The sequence below is a fragment of the Struthio camelus genome, chromosome 17 (assembly GCF_040807025.1).
Source record: "Struthio camelus isolate bStrCam1 chromosome 17, bStrCam1.hap1, whole genome shotgun sequence".
Classification (NCBI taxonomy): Eukaryota; Metazoa; Chordata; class Aves; order Struthioniformes; family Struthionidae; genus Struthio; species Struthio camelus.
Window position 1 is genome coordinate 19,895,467 of NC_090958.1, and position 17,648 is coordinate 19,913,114.

General features: G+C 46.4%; 1 protein-coding gene across 14 annotated transcripts; it reads right to left on the reverse strand.

Annotated features, from left to right (window-relative positions):
* Positions 1 to 1,372: 1,372 nt before the first annotated feature.
* Positions 1,373 to 17,617, reverse strand: HPS4 (HPS4 biogenesis of lysosomal organelles complex 3 subunit 2). 14 transcript variants are annotated; one of them, XM_068910874.1, is made up of 14 exons: positions 17,503 to 17,568; positions 16,205 to 16,295; positions 15,514 to 15,657; positions 15,348 to 15,422; positions 14,358 to 14,465; positions 13,778 to 13,894; positions 13,556 to 13,650; positions 11,430 to 11,502; positions 10,667 to 10,700; positions 9,944 to 10,040; positions 8,520 to 9,450; positions 4,918 to 5,050; positions 3,917 to 4,025; positions 1,373 to 2,704 (listed from the first exon to the last, which is right to left on the reverse strand). In XM_068910874.1, the coding sequence occupies exons 5-14, from the start codon at positions 14,358 to 14,360 to the stop codon at positions 2,533 to 2,535; spliced, it is 1,764 nt and encodes a 587-aa protein (XP_068766975.1). In that variant the 5' UTR covers positions 14,361 to 14,465; positions 15,348 to 15,422; positions 15,514 to 15,657; positions 16,205 to 16,295; positions 17,503 to 17,568; the 3' UTR covers positions 1,373 to 2,532. The 14 variants fall into 14 exon arrangements, with proteins under 14 accessions (XP_068766975.1, XP_068766972.1, XP_068766973.1 ...); XM_068910871.1 differs by lacking the exon at positions 15,348 to 15,422 and having other exon boundaries at positions 10,667 to 10,778; positions 15,514 to 15,639; positions 17,503 to 17,617; XM_068910872.1 differs by lacking the exon at positions 15,348 to 15,422 and having other exon boundaries at positions 17,503 to 17,587.
* Between the last annotated feature and the right edge of the window lie 31 nt (positions 17,618 to 17,648).

Here is a 17,648-nt window from a genome sequence, read left to right on the forward strand (position 1 = left end):
AAGAGCCTGGAGTACTTTGCTGTACTACTGCAAAACAACTTTCCTCTTAACACTCAAAGGACTGAAATTGGTCTTGGTGGCCAGACGTAGTTCAAGAAGCAAAATAAAATGAAGCCATCCCAGCAGTTCCACTCTTGACAGACGGCATAGCAGATTGTAGCAGAAGATTTCTGAAGACAGCAGGCAAAAGTATCTATTTTATGCTTTGCTGCTGTGCCAAAACTCCCTCCTGTCCCTCTCAGGCTTTTCTTTCAACTTTATAGTTTTTCCTCATAGAGCACATAACCACTTCCCAAAACACCCAGCTAGGAGACAGTAGGATCTCCCTCAGAAAAGCAGAGCGGTCTGGAGCTGCCTGGCAGCTCTGCTTGCTGTCATGCTGTTCCTTCTGGCAGATGGGAGACTTGCCTCCTGAGCACTGCAGAGAGTCTCTGCATCAGGACTGCTGAGCCTGGGTGATTAACACCTGCCTGGTGTCAGGAGGCAGAGCAGCACCTAATTGATCACAGGTGGGAGCCTCTTGGCCCAGCATGTCAGAGGAACCCTGAGCATTGCAAAAGGACTAGAGCTTCTCGCCTTCTCCCATCCCTTCCCTCGCCTACATGATGCTTCTCTACTGTGCGCTCCAGAACTGAAACAGTGTGTAGTTTGTTCATAACTCAGGGAAACAGTGCCTTAACTCTGTGTCCTCTTTTGCATCAGTCATCACTGAGCCAGCAAGTTTCCTGGATGGTTGCAGCTCTGGCTTTTCAATGAAGTATCACATCTATGCTGCTATTAGCCAACAGGCAACTGAAGGCATTTCCCCACAGAGCAGTTCCACTCCAATTGTCCCCATTATGAGGACAGCATCAACAGGGAGCAGAGCAGCACCTGGAGCTATACAGCTCTACTGCCTGCTGAAACATCTTCTCAGCTGACATAGCTGGAAGCCAAAAGGTAACCAATAACCAGCCTCCCCATGAGTAAGCAGCTGAATCTTCCCCTGGAGTCCACTGAATTCCCCAGCTAAGACCTGCAGAGGGAATCACCAGCTGTCAGAGTGAAACAAGAAGCTGTGAGGATGGTAACTTGACCCTGTCCAACTCCTGGGGGTGCCCTGCTAACACTGATGACAGAGGTCTGCTCACAAATTCATAGCAAAGCCAGTAACGCGTCTGCCTTTAGCTCTCTTCACCACACAACCCTTTGCGCTCTCAGGAGATCCTGACAAACAGCTACTTTGCCAGCATGGGCTAAGCAACAGGCACTGCCTGTTCAACCCCACCGGTACAGGCACTCTCTCTCAGAGAGGAGCTAACAAGCAGTACGTGGGTCACCCAACCCCAAACGCCCACAAGTGGGATCACAAACAAGAACACCAAACAGTAGGTGGGACTCTGGCCTTGGACAAATGAGTCTTGGAGACTTTATTTTCAGTTACAGTGATGTGTGAGTATGTACCAGCAACAGTCTTCGAAACATACAGCACTGTCAGATGGCAAGTGTCCAACATTCAGGTCTAAGCAGTCCTCAGTGCCAATCCCCACCCCAAGCTGCTGAAAGGGCATGTACTGTCTGTTTACACAGAAAGACAACAGTCGCAAAGGAGCTATAAAGTCTCTTTGGTCCCATTAGCTTAAGGAGCTCCCACTTGCCTTTTCTGTCAACAGAGCGTAGACAAATCGAGCAGTAAGAGAGCAAGGAGGTGAAACAAGGTACTCCAACAACTGTACTTCCAGAGGAGGGAGGGGAGGAAGCAGAAGGCCTAGGAGCCAGCAGGAGTGTAGTGCATTCAGTCTCATAGGCAACACCATCAAGGCCCTGTGGAAGGCCAGCAGGTTACAGCACCTTTCTGCATTTGGGGGAATCTGGAAGGCAACAGCATACTGCACAACCTCTGAATAGGCTCAGAGGGACAAGGATCTCCCAGATTCAGCTACAGTATAAAAATCTATTGATAGCTATTATAGGAGCATTATTAGTTCTGCAGCACTTGTTCTATTCCAGTTAGTCTGAGAACATGCAGGCTCTGTTATCTGAAGGTAAGGAATTCTATTGTGGCAGGGAAACATTTCTGTAGATTAAGAGGTATAAATAAAGCCCAAGTCTGACCAGGGCAAGCGTAGGCACAGAACTCCAGGCAGATGTCTGACTGACATCTCTGAAAGCAAGTACTGCACAGTGACCTGGCAGCTGGTGTAGCTTAGAGCAAGAAAACGGTTTTACTTCAGGTCGAGGCAGGAGGCTCTGCCTATGGGGGCAGAGCAGTATGAACAGTCCTACAGTGAACGTAAACCAAGCATCCCAACTCAGCTATTTTCTATCCTCAGTTTTTGGTTAGCGTTCATATCAATACTCTGCACTAGCACAAAACGTGCTGCAGGCACAGGGCAATAAGAGCGCCTGTTCACCAAGGCAAGGCAGAATGGAGACCCCACAGACAGCACAGAGCCTAAAGCCTCCAACAGAATAAATTCCTTTGAGATTTTGCTTACTGGAGATGAACTAACTTTCAGCATAGGCTGAGACAGGTTGCCTCAGCGCCTCACTTCAAAGCAGGTTCACGCCATGCTTCAGCAGCTTTTGCTTGGCCTTGCTCGGTAAGCCAAATGCACTGTCATGAGGGTTGGGAACACCCGAGTTGCGGAGCGGAGTGCCCAGCTGCTGGAAGTAGGTCTCCTGGACAGGATTCCGGCAGGCGTATACAGCAGTGGAGGCATTCCTAGCAGGGCAGGAAAGAAAGCAACAGTCAGGAGCAAGATCTTGCTTTGTATAAGACCCCCTTCTACTCACAGGACGTTTTGATCACCAGTACAGGGCTGGGCATTGGGATCTTTGTGGCACTGGTGTTCCAACTAGCTAGAGGGACTTTTAGGACTATTTCAGGAGAACAAAGAGATACAGAGCTAACATGGGCAATAAAACTGTGCAATATATTGTCAGAGGGAGGAAATAAAGCAAGGGACCCTGCATTTCTCCTTGACAGAGGAAAGCAGCAACTGATATGTTTGCTGACAACCCCCTGTGACAACTCTTCATAAAATAAAGCAGTTTTCGTCATCTTGTTACTCAGATTCCCACATGAAGCTGCTTTTTCGGGGGTAACACGGAATATGCCAGCTTACCCAGCACTGAATTTAAAGAGCCAGTCAAGCTTATGCTAATCAAGGAAGTCTCCAGCATTACAGTGTATGATTCACATTCCCTTGGCAAGCAGTGTCAGAGAAGTGAAAGAGATTAATTCTCAGAATCACCTTTATCTCATCACACAGTGGGCAAACAAGCACGGCCAGGCAAGCAGAATCTCCGAGCACGCACAACAGAACCATCCTACTTGAGATCAGTTACAGAAACAGGGTGGGTGCTGTAGCACAAGATCAACTTTAGCTGCTGCCGTGTGGAAAGGCTCCGACTGTGATAAGACCATCTTGCTTGGCGCATTACAATTGAGTTTGCCACGCACATTACAGTGTGTTTCCAACCCAACAAGCCGTGCAAGAAAACAAAATCTAGGTTGCCAATTCTGGGCGCCTTTGGCTCCCAGCCGAGACACAAATTTATTAGGAACAGCTATATTTAAAACTGCATCTTAGAACCTTATGGTGCCAGGAACTGGCAACATTCTAACATTATATCTTAATCCAAACCCTTGGCACAACTCAGCTGTGCCTTCAACTCACTTGTGTGGGTGCCGTTCTAGCTTTGCAACACCCATATCAACCTACAGGCGGAATATTAAGCAGCCTACATCTAAAGAGCAAACTTCAGGGAAAAAGGTGACATGACTAGCCTTTGGCAAGAGACAGCGATATCATTATAGCACATGCCAAACCTCAGCAGGACTTAGAAAAGTGATTCCCCCATGTTGCCTATTCTGTGTGCTATACAACGTTCTTGTGCCTGAAAGAGGGAAGAAGTTAAAAACAGATCTTACCTAATTATCATTTCTGAAACAGCTGGAAAATGACTGAAGTCAGAGTGGATCAGCGTAGCAGCTCTCAGGAAGTGCCGATCCAGAGGGCCAGGTGTATGAGGCAGGTTAGCTGCAGAATGGGAATAAAGGGGACGTGTTAAAAGCCTACTGTAAAGCAATCTGTCCCCATTTATTGATGACGAAAGGGTTCTGGACTGCAAACATTCAGGAACTGTAGGAGAACAGAGACCGGGCGATACCCTAAGTCCCAGTGTGATGTCAATGAAATTGGTCAACAGCTCAGGTTTTGCTCAGCCATGCACAAATAAAAAGCCTAGTGTACTTTTCCCCATGTGTACACAGATCAGAGGGGTGACGAGGAAGGCCTAAGGCATGGGTTACCTAGAATCACTGGGGTTTCTCTCTCTTTCCCAGAAAACGGGAAACGTTAGCATGGACCGGAGCAACACGCGCATGGGGCTTTCTGCATGTTTATGGTCTACCCATCAATCTAAGACAGTACTCTCCAAATTGCTGGCTACCATCTGCTCCCAGTTCCTGCTTCCTGTAGCCAGGAATGACTGACAAACACTCTGTTCCACTGAGGGACAAAAGGCATTACCACCAGGGATGAATGAAGTTGGGGGAGAAGGGAAGCCGGGGCAAAGTGGATTTTAAATCCTGTCCTCCTTGGATGTAGCAGTTCGCAGAACCCCAAGCAACATGTTTCCCAGTGAAGTGCCCGTGGCAGCTGCCCAGCCTCCATCTCCCAACAGCCTCTGGCTCTGACCCAAACTACAACTGTGATCAACAAGCCTCGAGCAGATTACAAACTCGCAGAGGATAAATCTTTCTCAATAGGGCCTTACATCCACACCACTTCGTAAGGATAAGCTATACTAACTTAGCAAGCAACGTTTCAGAGAAACCGTGTGAAACACGAGAAAAGGTTACAATAAACCCTGTTCTCATATCGAATTCCTCTCCTGAAAAGACCACTCTTCTGGAAGACGAAGGCTTACCTGTGAGTACGTTCTGAATGCAGTCATAGTGAGTGAAACTGTAGGTTGCCTTGGCGGAAGAAGAGGAGCTTTTGGGCAAAGTCTCCCTCAGATGAACCTCAAGGCCATTTAAAGAAGCCAGACTGCTATGGTACTGCAGACAGGGCAAAAAAAAAAAAAAAGGCAAGTGTTAGAGCGGATACCCGTGCACTATTTAGCAAATACTTCCAAGAAGTTTTTGGAGAGAGCTCTGGTGACTGCCCACAGGCCTAGGCCTTTTCACACTCTGCTGCTGCTGCCCAGGTTCTCTGCTGCTGGGTAACTTGGGCAAAGAGGAAAGCACAAAAGTCAGTATGAAGGGGATTCAGAAAAGGATGATACAACCTGAAAATAAGCCATTAAACCACCTGATGCCATTAATTACAGGAAAATACAGGACTCCATTAATTCACTATCAAATATTACTCTCTAGGGCTCATTTTCACAGCCCGCCGTCCATGATTTTCAGTGGTAGCATGGAATATTCCTTTGCTTTCTGACTTAGTGGAAACCAGTTGCTATTATACCAGAATGACAGTATAACATAGGATGCAGTTTTATAGACTTGGGCTGGATTTAACTGCCTGCAGTGTTTCATGCAGCACCCTCTCAATACATGAGTAGATCTCCTTGTAGCTTCCAGCGCCTAAGCAAGAAGAATGGGCTTTCAGCCTCCCCTCTGAATTTCTGGCTAGCTCTAGTCTGCAGCCCAAGTACTGGGGCATCATCAGAGGAAAACAACAAGTGGAATAGCCTTACCTGTACACTAATGACAGGCCCAGCAGGGACCAGATGAAGGCCTGAACAATGTATTCACACAACAGTGCAATAACGTAAAAGCCGAACTACTTTACTGACTGGACTTTTAGCCATACAGCCATCCTGGCCTTGTTAAGGCCTACTGCACCTCTGAATTAGAGCCTCTAAAACTGCGCACAGACTATTCTGCTGACGCTAAAGAACATACTGCTTCACACAGCTTTTAGCTGCTAGGATTGCTGCCCTGAGCCAGAATAGGAAAACATATCCCTTTGTTGCTAAAGAGGAATGTGCAGAGGGGATGGACCGCCTGGCCAAAGCAGAGATGAGAACTCCAGCTTGCAAGCTGCAACCTGCCTCCTGCCAAGTGCTAGGAAGATTAATTCTGTAATCCCCAAGCCTGTCCATGTTCTTTCCTCAGCCACAGAGAGGATCAAGCCTCCATTCAACACACTGACATTGCCTACCCTACCCTTGACCCTGCTGGTCACAGAACAGATTTTCTTTTCTGTGCAATGTAATGAAGGGATAAGACCTGAAGACACGCACAAACTCAGTCTGAAAGCACTTCTGCTCTGTAGTGAAAGTCTGTATTAGAAACTGCTTTCCCAGTGGAATGATCTGTACTTCCTGCTGTTCTTAGCTGCACAAGTAGCATATTTTACCCTTCTTTGGTGTCATTCAGGGGCCTCAAAGCATTCGACAAACATTAATTATAACTGAGCTTTGACATCCCTGAGAGCAGAGGGTCATTTTTAATCTACAGATAAACAAAAGAGCAGACAAGTTGAGGTTATGCCTCAAATCCACCGTGACGCTAGCAGCAGTACCTGTACTAGCTCTGCCTCCTAGAATGCAACACTTCTCCTCCTAGGACGGCAGAATACACAGCACATTTCTGCTAGGAAAGAACTAATATCTGTACCTAGAGGAAGAACAGGATCAAAAGAACGCAGTCATGGTCAAAATTAAAGCTGTGCAAAAGTAAGATTTTGCTAGGATCAGATCAAAAGCAAAACTATGTGTGATGGAAGAGAGCACATTTGGAAAAACTTAAATCTCAGTGAAACAGGGTTTTGTGAAAACTGGGGCAATATATGGAGGAAAACGGATTGTATTTTTGCTCCACCAGAAGAAGTACAGTGTACCAGTGTTATGTAGTGGATCTCAAGGCTTGACAATCTGAATGAGAAAACAAGCCAGGAGGGGCCTACCTTGCCTAGGTGGTTTTGCCTAGGTTTTTGATGGGAGGAGGACGCGCAATGTGTGCCTGTAACTAGCAAAGAGCTAAATCAAAATTAAAATGGGCATTCCACAAGCTAGCTATACCTTCAGATGTTCTGTCCCAACGGCAAATCAGATACAACACAGGAGGCAAAGCACACTGGTTTCCAGACACAAGGTTACTGATAGGCAGGGGAGGGGCCTGGCATCTCCAGCAGGCTTTGCACCCCTGCAGGTTGCTGGGAAATACAGCCTGCCTCAGAGCATAGTAGAGCTGCAGTACTAGCCTACCAGACTGGAGTCACCCAACCCAAAAATCCCAGAAAAGTTGAGGGTATATGTAAAATAAAAGTGACCTTTAGGTCTCAAGAATGTCAATTCCCACATGCATGCATGCATCTCCCCCTCTTCCTCCACGCACCAGAGAAGATGTTCAAGAGTGGGAGCCATCGCGTGCCAGCCTATTTAAAACTGGCAGAAAAGGAGACAGAACCATCTCTGGCACAAAAGGCTAATGCTGCACTTTCTGGCCTCTGCTGATTTTGCAGCAGTCCTCACATGCTGCACTGAGGTGGCATCCCCCTGTTTACAGGGGGTCAGAGGCATAGCCCTGAGTCCTGTGCAGCTCAGAAGAAAAAGGAGTAACCTTGAGGCTTTACTAATGCTGTGAGGCAGCATTAGTCTGAGCTTTCCTCTACCTTCCAGTCTGACAGTTAAAGAAATGAGGTTGTTTCTATGGCAACTGGCATATCAAACAGGCCTCTGCAGCTTTGACTCAGCTCCCTGGTTGAGGGAGAGGCAGAGGCCAGGCACCAGCTCTGCAGGCTAATACTTCACAGGGAAATGCCGGGAGCCGGTATGTCCTTCCCCCACACTTGTAAACGGTTCATTAACCACATCTCACCGTTTGGCAGGGAAGACTGCATACAGAAACAAAACCAGCAGTAGGAGTCATTTTGGGTTGTCCTGGTACATCACCTTTATGAAGTACCCAAACGGCACCCTTTCTTCCTAACACAGGTTCCCCTGGAGAGAGTACCACCAAGGAGCAGCAGGCTAAGGATTCAGACAGCCAGACATTCATTTAGAAAGGAAACACTTCTGTGACTTGCTGCCAGACACGTCTCACTGATGCTTCCAGAGTGAGAAGCTGTGACATACAAAGTGGAGGTTAAACACAGAACAAACCTTGCTTTCTGAATGCTACTATAAAACTGACAGGGTTTCCCTACAAATCCCCAGTACAACACAGGCCTTTGGCAGCCCGTGGGGCTGTCTCAGGGTCACATCAACACATTCTGCTCAAGAGTGCTGCATTGGCATTAACAGACAATAAAAGACTGTGGGAGTTATCTACAATAACGCTCTTACCTCTCAGGCTTGCTGCCTTACGTTTGCTAAACAACCTTCAGTATATTTTTGGTTGCAGTAGCTGCCCCCAAGCCAAACGGCCTTGCCTTTCATACCACAAAGTAGGCAAAGAAAGAGACAGGAATGGAAATTCAACGCTCACTTTTCAATTCTAACCCTTGTTCCATACCACCACCACAAGACAAGCAGTAGAGAAAATATCTCCATGTTTGGAAGGTGTTCCTGCTTACCACATCTTCAACGGAGCTCTGGTCATCTTCAAGGTGATCCTCAGCCAGCAGAGAAAGCACTAGCCCCTTAACGCAGTGAACATACAAGCTCATCCTAACTGTGTTGCACTGTTTGCCTGAATCAACACCACCCTGAGCTCCCAGGCTGTCCACCTGAAAAGGCAAGCCACTCTCCCCACTGCTGGGACAGCCTGTGTTCTCTGCTCGGTCACTAGGCAGACTCTCCTGGACATCTGCAGCAAGCAGCCAACTCCTGCTTTTGTGCTCCGACTGTGCAAGAGTGGTTTGACGATCCAAACCCCAGACACTACCACCAGTTTCATCACTGCTTTTTCCAGGGATACTATTTTGGCTGACAGTCCCTTGCTTGTCTTGTTCACCTGGCTTCCTTCTGCTTAGTTCTTGAACAGGAGAGTAAATAGATGGACTGCCACTGCCTGAAGGACACCTTTGGAAACTGTGCTGCTTAATGGCAAAGTCCACAACAGATTCTCCCATGCTCTGACCCTCCTGCTCCTGGGCATAAGGGTTTGGGAAAAAAAAGCCTTCCGGAGATGGACCTGTAGTCTGAGCATATTCTGCAGCATAGAGTTTGGAAGTGCTTGGCAGCTCTTTCAGGTGTGTCTCTGATGAGAAGGATGCTCTTCTGCTCAGCTCCGGGCTTCTGCTGCCTGGGCTGTTCAGTTCTGCAGTCGGAGAATTCTTTGAAGTGGCTTCCATTTCAGGGAAGCCCTTCAAATGACCTGTGTTTGCAAGGCTATCCGAATGTATAGCATCTTCTGGTGCAGCTGTGATTGAAGCCTGCTCAAGGGACTCCTGTACAGAGGTACTACTCAGGTCTTCATTTTCATGAACCCCTGTTGATTCTGAAAGTGCCTGGGAGCAGAGCGTGTTCTTTTCTCCTTTAGGACTTGCAGGGGACATGGATGACCTAGCAGGAGATGAAAAGTTGATTAAGCTACTGATTAGCACCTGCTTGGGGTTATTACATGCCTAATAACACTACCACCTCCCGGTAGTGTTCAGAATCTGACCTATTCTCTGCTACAAAGCACATCTACCTTAGCAAAGAATGGGCTAAGGTCTGACACAGGTGAAAAGCATAGGCCTCATACTTGCAGGCCCCTGGGAATGATGTTGCTCCCTTATTCACAAAGCACAAGGGTTTTAAACAGAGCATGGCGAACTGAAAAACAACAGAACATCAGTTGGTCTTGACAAACAATTTTGTTTCAAGCTGCCTCACAACAGTAGATACCACAAATGTTGTCCGGCCTAAAAGGCCTTAAGCAGCCTCAACAGCCAGGTGACAGAGCCAGAATTAGTGTCAGAGAAAACAATTAACAACAGCTAGTGAGGACACACCGCCACATGTTAGGTCATTTGCTGCAAAAACCTCTTCATACTTCAAATTCATTCCCTACCTAGTCATCCACTCCACTGGAAAGTCTCGGAGCACTGAGACTTCATCTTCTGTTAGGAAAACTGGAATGATACGAACTCCCTGTGGCAACGGAGAATCTGCAAGAGCAATGGAGGTTGGAGGAATTAAATTAACGTGTTCCAGCATAATGAACAGAAGCCAAACTCCATCAGCACAAAGGCGTCTGCAGAAGGAGAAGGCATGCTCTCGTCCTGTATCCTGGGTCATCTAGGGAACTGGCAAAATCTGACCAGGCAGCATTTTCCCATCCACTCAATGCCTGACAGTTACACTTTTCCTTAGTTTTTCCTGACTATCCTGGCAGCATATCTATAAACTCACGCTCCAAAATGGAAAGTGAAGGTTTGGACTGAAAACACCAGTCATCTACTCTCATGGTGCCGTCAGTGGCCAAGGAAACACATGGGGAACTGGAATTAAAACAGGTGTGCTGGTAATCTGCAGAACTCCTGATTAAACACAAAAGAACAAACTCTTTTGCTTAGCTGAAGGAACCAAATCTGGCTACAACACACCCTCTGGCGCTCATTGGCCAGAAGCAGCAATACCCTCAGCAATATACTTTCACATTCAGTAAGAGCTTCACCGCGAATCCCAGAAAACCAACTCATGCTCTCACTGCAGGGAGAGTTCAGCCCCAGAGGGTTGCCCATACAGTGCTGTTGTGCACTTGGTAATCTGCACTCTGCAGCTGGATGCTCACCAGGCTCCTGCTGCTCCTCACCTCCAGGCTCGTTCTGAAAGAAAAGCCAAGAATCAGCTCTGCAGCATGACTCAACACTTGCCATCAGCGCTATCGCGACATGTCTTCCGGCCTGCACAGAGAACAATGCAAGTTCCGCCTGTGACTACAAAGGACACCAGATCATCCTCTTCAGCAAATGCTGTGATTGGTTTACCGTGTCGTGTAATGATTTGTTCCTTACGTAGCCCTCAGATTCAAAGGGACTTCCCAAGAAACAATACAGCTCATATCAAGGACAAATATCACAATCTGCCATTACTGCCTACTCAGGGTACAAAAACTTGGTCCATTCTCTCAACCAGAGTCAGGGCAGGGGCTTTACTCATGTCCAGATCTTGACAGCTTTTTTGTAGAAGATCTCAAATCACATAAATACTTAATTTTTAATAAGTTTTAATGACAATGAAAAGTGATCCATTTGTCACTTTCAGATATTCACTATGGATATTTAGTACTAAATATCCCAATCCAGGTAAAAGGCTAATCAAACATCACATAAACAAGAATTCCTGAATTCAGTAGCTAAAATACTCGAAAAAAGCAAATTCCTTCTGCGGAAGTCTTGAAATCTTACTCAGTCTCAGCTCATAAAAGCTTTTAGTATCAACATCATTATTTACGCTTCTCAGTAACAGTGCACGTTAGACGTATATGTGAAGAGCTCCCAGACTGTGCCTGCACAGTGTGTATCTGCATACAGTGAATTTGTTTAGCAGCATACCTGGCCTGAAGATTCATTGCCCTGGAGGAGAACTTTGGCAGTAAGAGGAGGGGGCAGCTGGGTGCTCACAATCCTAAAAGAATAAAATAGTCATTCATGAGCAGAGTATCATGTTCTCAAGCTCAGCCGTAGAATCTCATCACTCAGTGCATCAGGACAGGCATAGGCAACAGTAGTGCTCAAATCAGACAGCTACAAGCGCTCTGAGCAAAACCGATTGTGTTGCAGGGCCCCATTTCATAGCTAGGTAATCTCTGGGGGAGCCCCTGAGGTTCTATCACACCCATCTCTCAGGGGTAGGCTCCACGCTCTGCAAGGTTTGAAAGGCCAGGCTTAGATGTCAGGTGTAACTAACACATCCCCACACAACAAGAACATGTGCTGAACGACCTTCAGGACTTCTGGGTTTTTTTCTTTTCCTTAGGTCAGTTCCAGTCCAAACTCAGGAAAGGCAGAACTGCCTGTTGGTATTTAATTTTGGCCAGCAAATCTGGTTCGGCTGAGTCAAGAAACCACGACCTAAGACATATCAATCCATATAAGCAACAGACTTTCTGCCACTCCCTGCAGAGTTGTGAGCAGTGGAGAAGGTTTAGGAAGACCAGCACTCATTGTACTGCAACACAAGCCCCTTGTACAGGACTTGCAAAGGAGTTCTTGGTCTTTCCATTTTCATCCTGTTGAGATCCACATTCTGTAGATGCTCTGAAAGATTCTAAAGAAGGGAAAGTTCAACTTAAGTACAAAGCTCTTTGCAGCACTTTAGTAAGGTTCAGAAGTCTGATGACCTTTCGTGAAAAAATCTCCACTAGGCAGAACAGCAACACACAAGACACACATTGGTAACGAGCACAAGCACCCAAGACGACTCATTTCTCCAGCCAGACCTCCATTTCCATCGCAACAAGCAGCCAGCATTAAGAATGCTGCAGTGACTTGTGCTCAGTGTCCTGCTTGCAAGCATGAGATCATTCCCTCAAAAATGCCTGGCCTACTTCTGTCAGATCTAGAAATATTCACATATCATGGCATCTCTCCAGTGCTCATAAAGGGTGTCACAAGCACAGTCTAAGTAACCATTTAAGAGTACCCAAAGTAAAAAGGCGCTTGAGCGCTACTGCCAAGAAATTCCCAAAATCTCCCATCTCTTGCCTTTCAAAGACACTCTGAGACTCTCCTTACTGTGGTTCAGGGCAGCATCTACAGCTGTCTATGATCTGTTTTCGGTTGAACAAGGTCAACGTTTCTCGTGGGAAATTCTGGTTCGTTCTTCTACATCATTTCTGCCGGCACAGATAGTGGTCCTGGCCAACAAGTCAGTCAAAAATATACACGTACACATACCCACACGCACTCAATTTGCAAGACAACAAAGAAAACACTAAGAAAGAGAAAAGAGCAATGTTATCCTGACTTGTACAAGGCTTTTACAGCAGTATTTTGTAAATCCCAGCGTTTGGAAAGCTCTGCAACTTAGAGACGTGCCATTCCCTAAAAAGGACAAAAGCACTGTCAACACCAAAATGCTTCTGGTTTTCATGTCACAATCCATGGATGATCCCAACTCTGAGGAACCTAAAGTAAAATATGAAAGGTGTCTAAAATACTAGAACATGCCAGAACCAGGTCACTGGATTCTTTTCTCAGCTATGTTACTGCTGACTTCAAACACCGGCCCATCGAAAGTTCAGGAGCCAATCTTTCTGCTAAGCATCTTCCAGCCTTTCAAGAAAAGTAAGGTTTGTGCCTGAATAATGTGCTCATGTGGACATTAAAATTATTTTTCTTGGTGACTTCCACCTACAAGGCCTAAGAAGTTAGGTCCTCATGTCTCACTGAACGCCAAAGACAGCAGAATACCTTCTAAAACCCAAACCTTAAATTTCTTCATGCTTTGGCTTCTCCTACTGATAAACACAAATAACAATTGACCCTCTTTGAAACATATCGGCAGACAGGGATTACGCTATCTGAAGCACTAATGTTCCCCCCAGTAACAAACAGCAGCCCTGCCTGTACAGCAAGTGCCCTTGCTCTGCTGCTTGGACACACGCTGGGGTCACAGCCCTAAGAGGGGGTAGCATCAACACGCAGATTAACCCTTTAGGTAATGCCTGGTTACTCACAAGCCTTTGTAGAGAATGCAGCCTGCCAAGACATGGGGAGACCGCTGGCAAGTTTGTAAGATGAGAGCTGCTTTCAGTAACAGCAAGGGATCCACCTGGATAGGGAGAAATAGAAGTTAAGCCAGAGAATTGCTCTGGGAAACGCTCAAAGCAAAAACAAAACCAAAACCACTAGCACTAAGGCAGGCCTAGAGCTAGATGCCACAGAGGAGAGACTTTTACCTTGGTTTTGTCCAGATTCCAAAGAGAATTGAAAATCTTGTGGAGGTCACTGGTGTTTTTTTGGATGTGTTCAATATATCTGTCCCACTGCTTGCTCAGTTCCTCCTGAGAAAATGCCTGGGGACAATAAAAATCCATATGGCTGTCACTCCACAGTCCCTAATGCGTTCAGGATGATTAGTTGCAATCAATCTATCTGGGGCAGTAACTGTAAGCAGCAACTCTTGTGAGGAGAAAGAGAAAGAAGACACAGAAGAACTTTAGACTGAACATCTAGGAAAATTCTCTCTTATGGGATATGCCAGCTGAAGGATTGACCAGGGGAACTTCATCACTTGAGACTTAGAATAGCAGCATAGAAGGGAGACAGCAAATGACCACGCTGCCTCAGCGCAGCAGAAGGATCCTTCTGAAAGGACTCAGTTCTTTGATACATGAGCTTGCTCGGACCCTTGCAAGCAGGAAGGCAGCACAAGGGAACAAGCCAGCATGCGTGTGCCTCGACAGAGCTTGGCCAGTAAGGGCAGTGTCTAACATCTCTTCCTGGCCAGAAACACCACAGCTGTTGATCTTTAATTACCATGTAAGCATGGTGCACAGGTCCATTGTAAAACCTGAAGAGGCTGATCAGCTGCTCCAGAAATCGTCTACAGCTGACATCAGGAAGTTCAACAGCACAGCCCAGAACCTTCAATACAGAAAGCTATGAATGAAGAATGTTTACTGACACAACCCAGGGACAGCAGGTGAGAACAACTCTTATTGCTTTCAAATTGACTATTAAAGATATACAAACAGTTCTATGGTAGGCAAATATCCCCCACAATCACAAATCTGACAAAAGAGCAAATTCAGAAATACCCACAGAAGAGCTTTGGCACAAATAGGAGAAATAGACGATATTGAAAATTCAGAGTTTTAGATACACTCCCTTCCCATCACAGATGCTAGAGACCTAGCTTAGTGTCCTAGTAGTTTAGACCATTCTCCTGAAAGTATTTAAAAATATTCAAATTCCTCTTTTATAGAGATCGAGATGCTTCATTAGCTTTTGATTGTCAAAGAAGAAACAGAAGTGCAAGAGCCTTCTGCTTCTGAGAGCTAAGAGAGTCTGAACAGCACTGCCAATGAAATCGGTCTGACCGTTCTTAGTCCAGTTTCCAGGAGATGGTTGGGGGTATTTTTGTCAAGACTATGCTGCTTTATATAAAGTCTTTATATATATAAGGTCTTTATATACTAAGTGTCTATTAATACTGATAAAGGTCTGCAGCAGGGAATATTGAGGGTTAGCAGGGAAGAGCAGTCAGGCTACCAAATAGGGAGACTGAGTCCTCAGTTTAAACTATAGTACACAGACTTCTGTTTCCAGTCATTGCCAATAAACCACAGAGATATATAGTTATGCAGATCTCAACTTTTTATAGCCATTGCCAGGCACATCTTAAGAAAACGTTTGGTGAGCACACATAAATGAGGTACGCCAAGCTTTTTTTTTTTCCTTAAAGAACAGCTGAAGTGATTGCCACTACACATGCTTGTACACTGTGGTAAACAAAATTTAAGTTACCTTGCAATGAAAAGTTGTGCATTGCAAGTTCACACCCTAGCTCTCCCCAGGTCTATTTGTGTGCAGGCCCATACCCTGGAAAAAAAAGCCCTCTTAGTTCGATAAAATAGTTGAGGCTTTCTCATTGTTTTAGCTCTTTGACCGTCTCTGGATCTCTTGAACTCACCCAGAGATAGTTTCCATCCACTATAACTGCAAACTTGAGCTTTCTCAGCCGAATGAGACTGGGAGGAACTCCAGAAATCTCAATCATGCAATGTACCACTCCTGCAATCTGTCCGCAGAGCAGCTCCTGCTGATCAAGGAGAGTCTGTCAAAGAAGGCAGGGGAGAACTACTTATTTTTTTAAAAAGACTTGAAAAAAAAAAAACACACTACTGTATTCAGCTATACTTAAAAATGGATTATAAATTAATTTCAATTATAAATCAAATGCAGCAGCACAGGAAAATCTGTGTGGAAGAATAATTAGACTGCTTGTTTCAGGCAGCACAAGAGCCTAGAGCTTATCTAGGAGCACTCTCCCATCCCCAGAGCCTATTTGTTCACAACACGAAAAGAAAATTGGACGCTGCTAGATGATTCCACTGACAGGAATCCACAACTGAGGAAGCGGTGTTAACAAGAGAAAGTGCAACACAACCACATCCAATATCTCTCTTGGGCATCCTGCGTGGTGGAGCATCATTCCACCTAGTTCTAGTTGCAGGAGTTTTCTCAAGGCTTTTATGAACACCGAATACAAATTTATCCAAAGCACAATCTGGAATCACCACTGTTCCTCAAGCACATACATATACATGCATACATCAATAAATACAGGCAATATAGAGCACTAAAATAAAAGCAAACATTACCTGAGAAGGATAAAAATAACAAATGCCAGCGCTCGTAGGATCTCCCTCTTCCTTAACCTTTGAACCGTCATAAAGGAAAAAGTAATTCCACCTACAAAATCAAAACAATGGCAGAAATGATCATGTGTTTGAAAACTATTACACTTCTCCCTCTTCTTTCTATTATTTCAGGTAGAACAGTACAAAAAATTAATACAAATCAAAAGAGACATTGTTCCTACATAACCACGTGCTCTGATTTTAGACACAAAAGCAGCTTCAAAAGGCTCCCATGGTAATAAACTTGGCCAATTTTGTGGGTTTAAAACAGACCCTATAAATCTACAAGTAAGAAAAGAAGAAATGGATTTGTAAAATAGTCTCCTATCCTGAGAGCATAGGATAATTATCATTAGGTCTTAACCATAAGCAGTCCAAACAGTTCCCAAAACCTGCTGCTTTTAATTTAAATGTTAACCATGTGTCTGATAGGCCATAAAGAGTGCAAGACGGGAGCTCCTTTCAAAAAAATTGGCCTATTTCATATTATTCAACTCATACCGTCAAGAGTGTACTTATTTAATAATTCCTTTTTCACTCCTAAATAGCTAGTTACATTCACCAACTTTGCAAAGAAGAACTTTCCTGCAAAAATAGATGAAGTCTGGAGAAAAAAAAAAAACAAATCACAACTCCGAAGGTGAAACTAGAGAACACAAGTTATTTCCCAGCCAAGAAAAGAGACTAAATTTGGTCTTAGACTGTGCCTACCGGTTTCTGGAATGATTCATTAGAGAGAGAGAGAGACAGAGACAAAGTTATTAAGACACTGCTTGAGCTTCCAGGAGATCTGGACTCTGTTCCCGGCTTTGCCCACTCCGGGGAAAGCACACAGCTCATTTCTCTCTCTGCCTCAATTCTCCATCTGTAAGCGAGGAAAATAAACACTGTTCTGCCAGAGAGAGATGAATGAGTGTTTATGGGACAATAACACGTTACTGCAACGGCACCACGCAGACACCCAGCGGGGGGGGGCGCAGCGAGGGGCCGGCGCTGCCGGCGGCACCGCGCGGGGCTCGGGTCAGGCGCGCTCCGCGCCCCGGCGCCCCTCGGCGGCGGCGCTGCCCAGGAGCTGCGCTGAGCGGCGCTTGGCAGCGGCGGGGCGCGGCCGGTGCTCACCACGGCGCGGGGCCGGGCCCGGGGGCGGCGGGGCTGCCCATCGGCGGACTCGGGGCCGGGCGCGGCTCCCGCCAGCGCGCTCGGCTCCGCTCGGCTCCGGCTCCCGCGGGGCGCCTGGCGACACGGGCCAGCTGAGCGGCCCCGCCGCCCCCAGCCCGGCCCGGCCCACCCCGCCCCGCCTAACGGCCGCTTCCGGGCTGCGGGCCCGCCGCTCCCGTCGCAGCGGCACGTGACCCCCTTCGCTCTACGGCGGCCGGGCGGGGACAGGCAGCAGCGGCGGACTCGC

What these genes read in the sequence shown, in the direction of transcription:
- HPS4 (XM_068910859.1), bottom strand. Translation starts at nt 17,403, where the DNA reads ATGGGCAGCCCCGCCGCCCCCGGGCCCGGCCCCGCGCCGTG. An exon ending in GTTATTTTTATCCTTCTCAG is followed by an intron (nt 15,658 to 16,204) that starts GTAATGTTTGCT and finishes CTTCTTTGACAG; the next exon opens with ACTCTCCTTGATCAGCAGGA. An exon ending in GGGGCTGAACTCTCCCTGCA is followed by an intron (nt 10,041 to 10,582) that starts GTGAGAGCATGA and finishes TTGCTCTTGCAG; the next exon opens with ATTCTCCGTTGCCACAGGGA.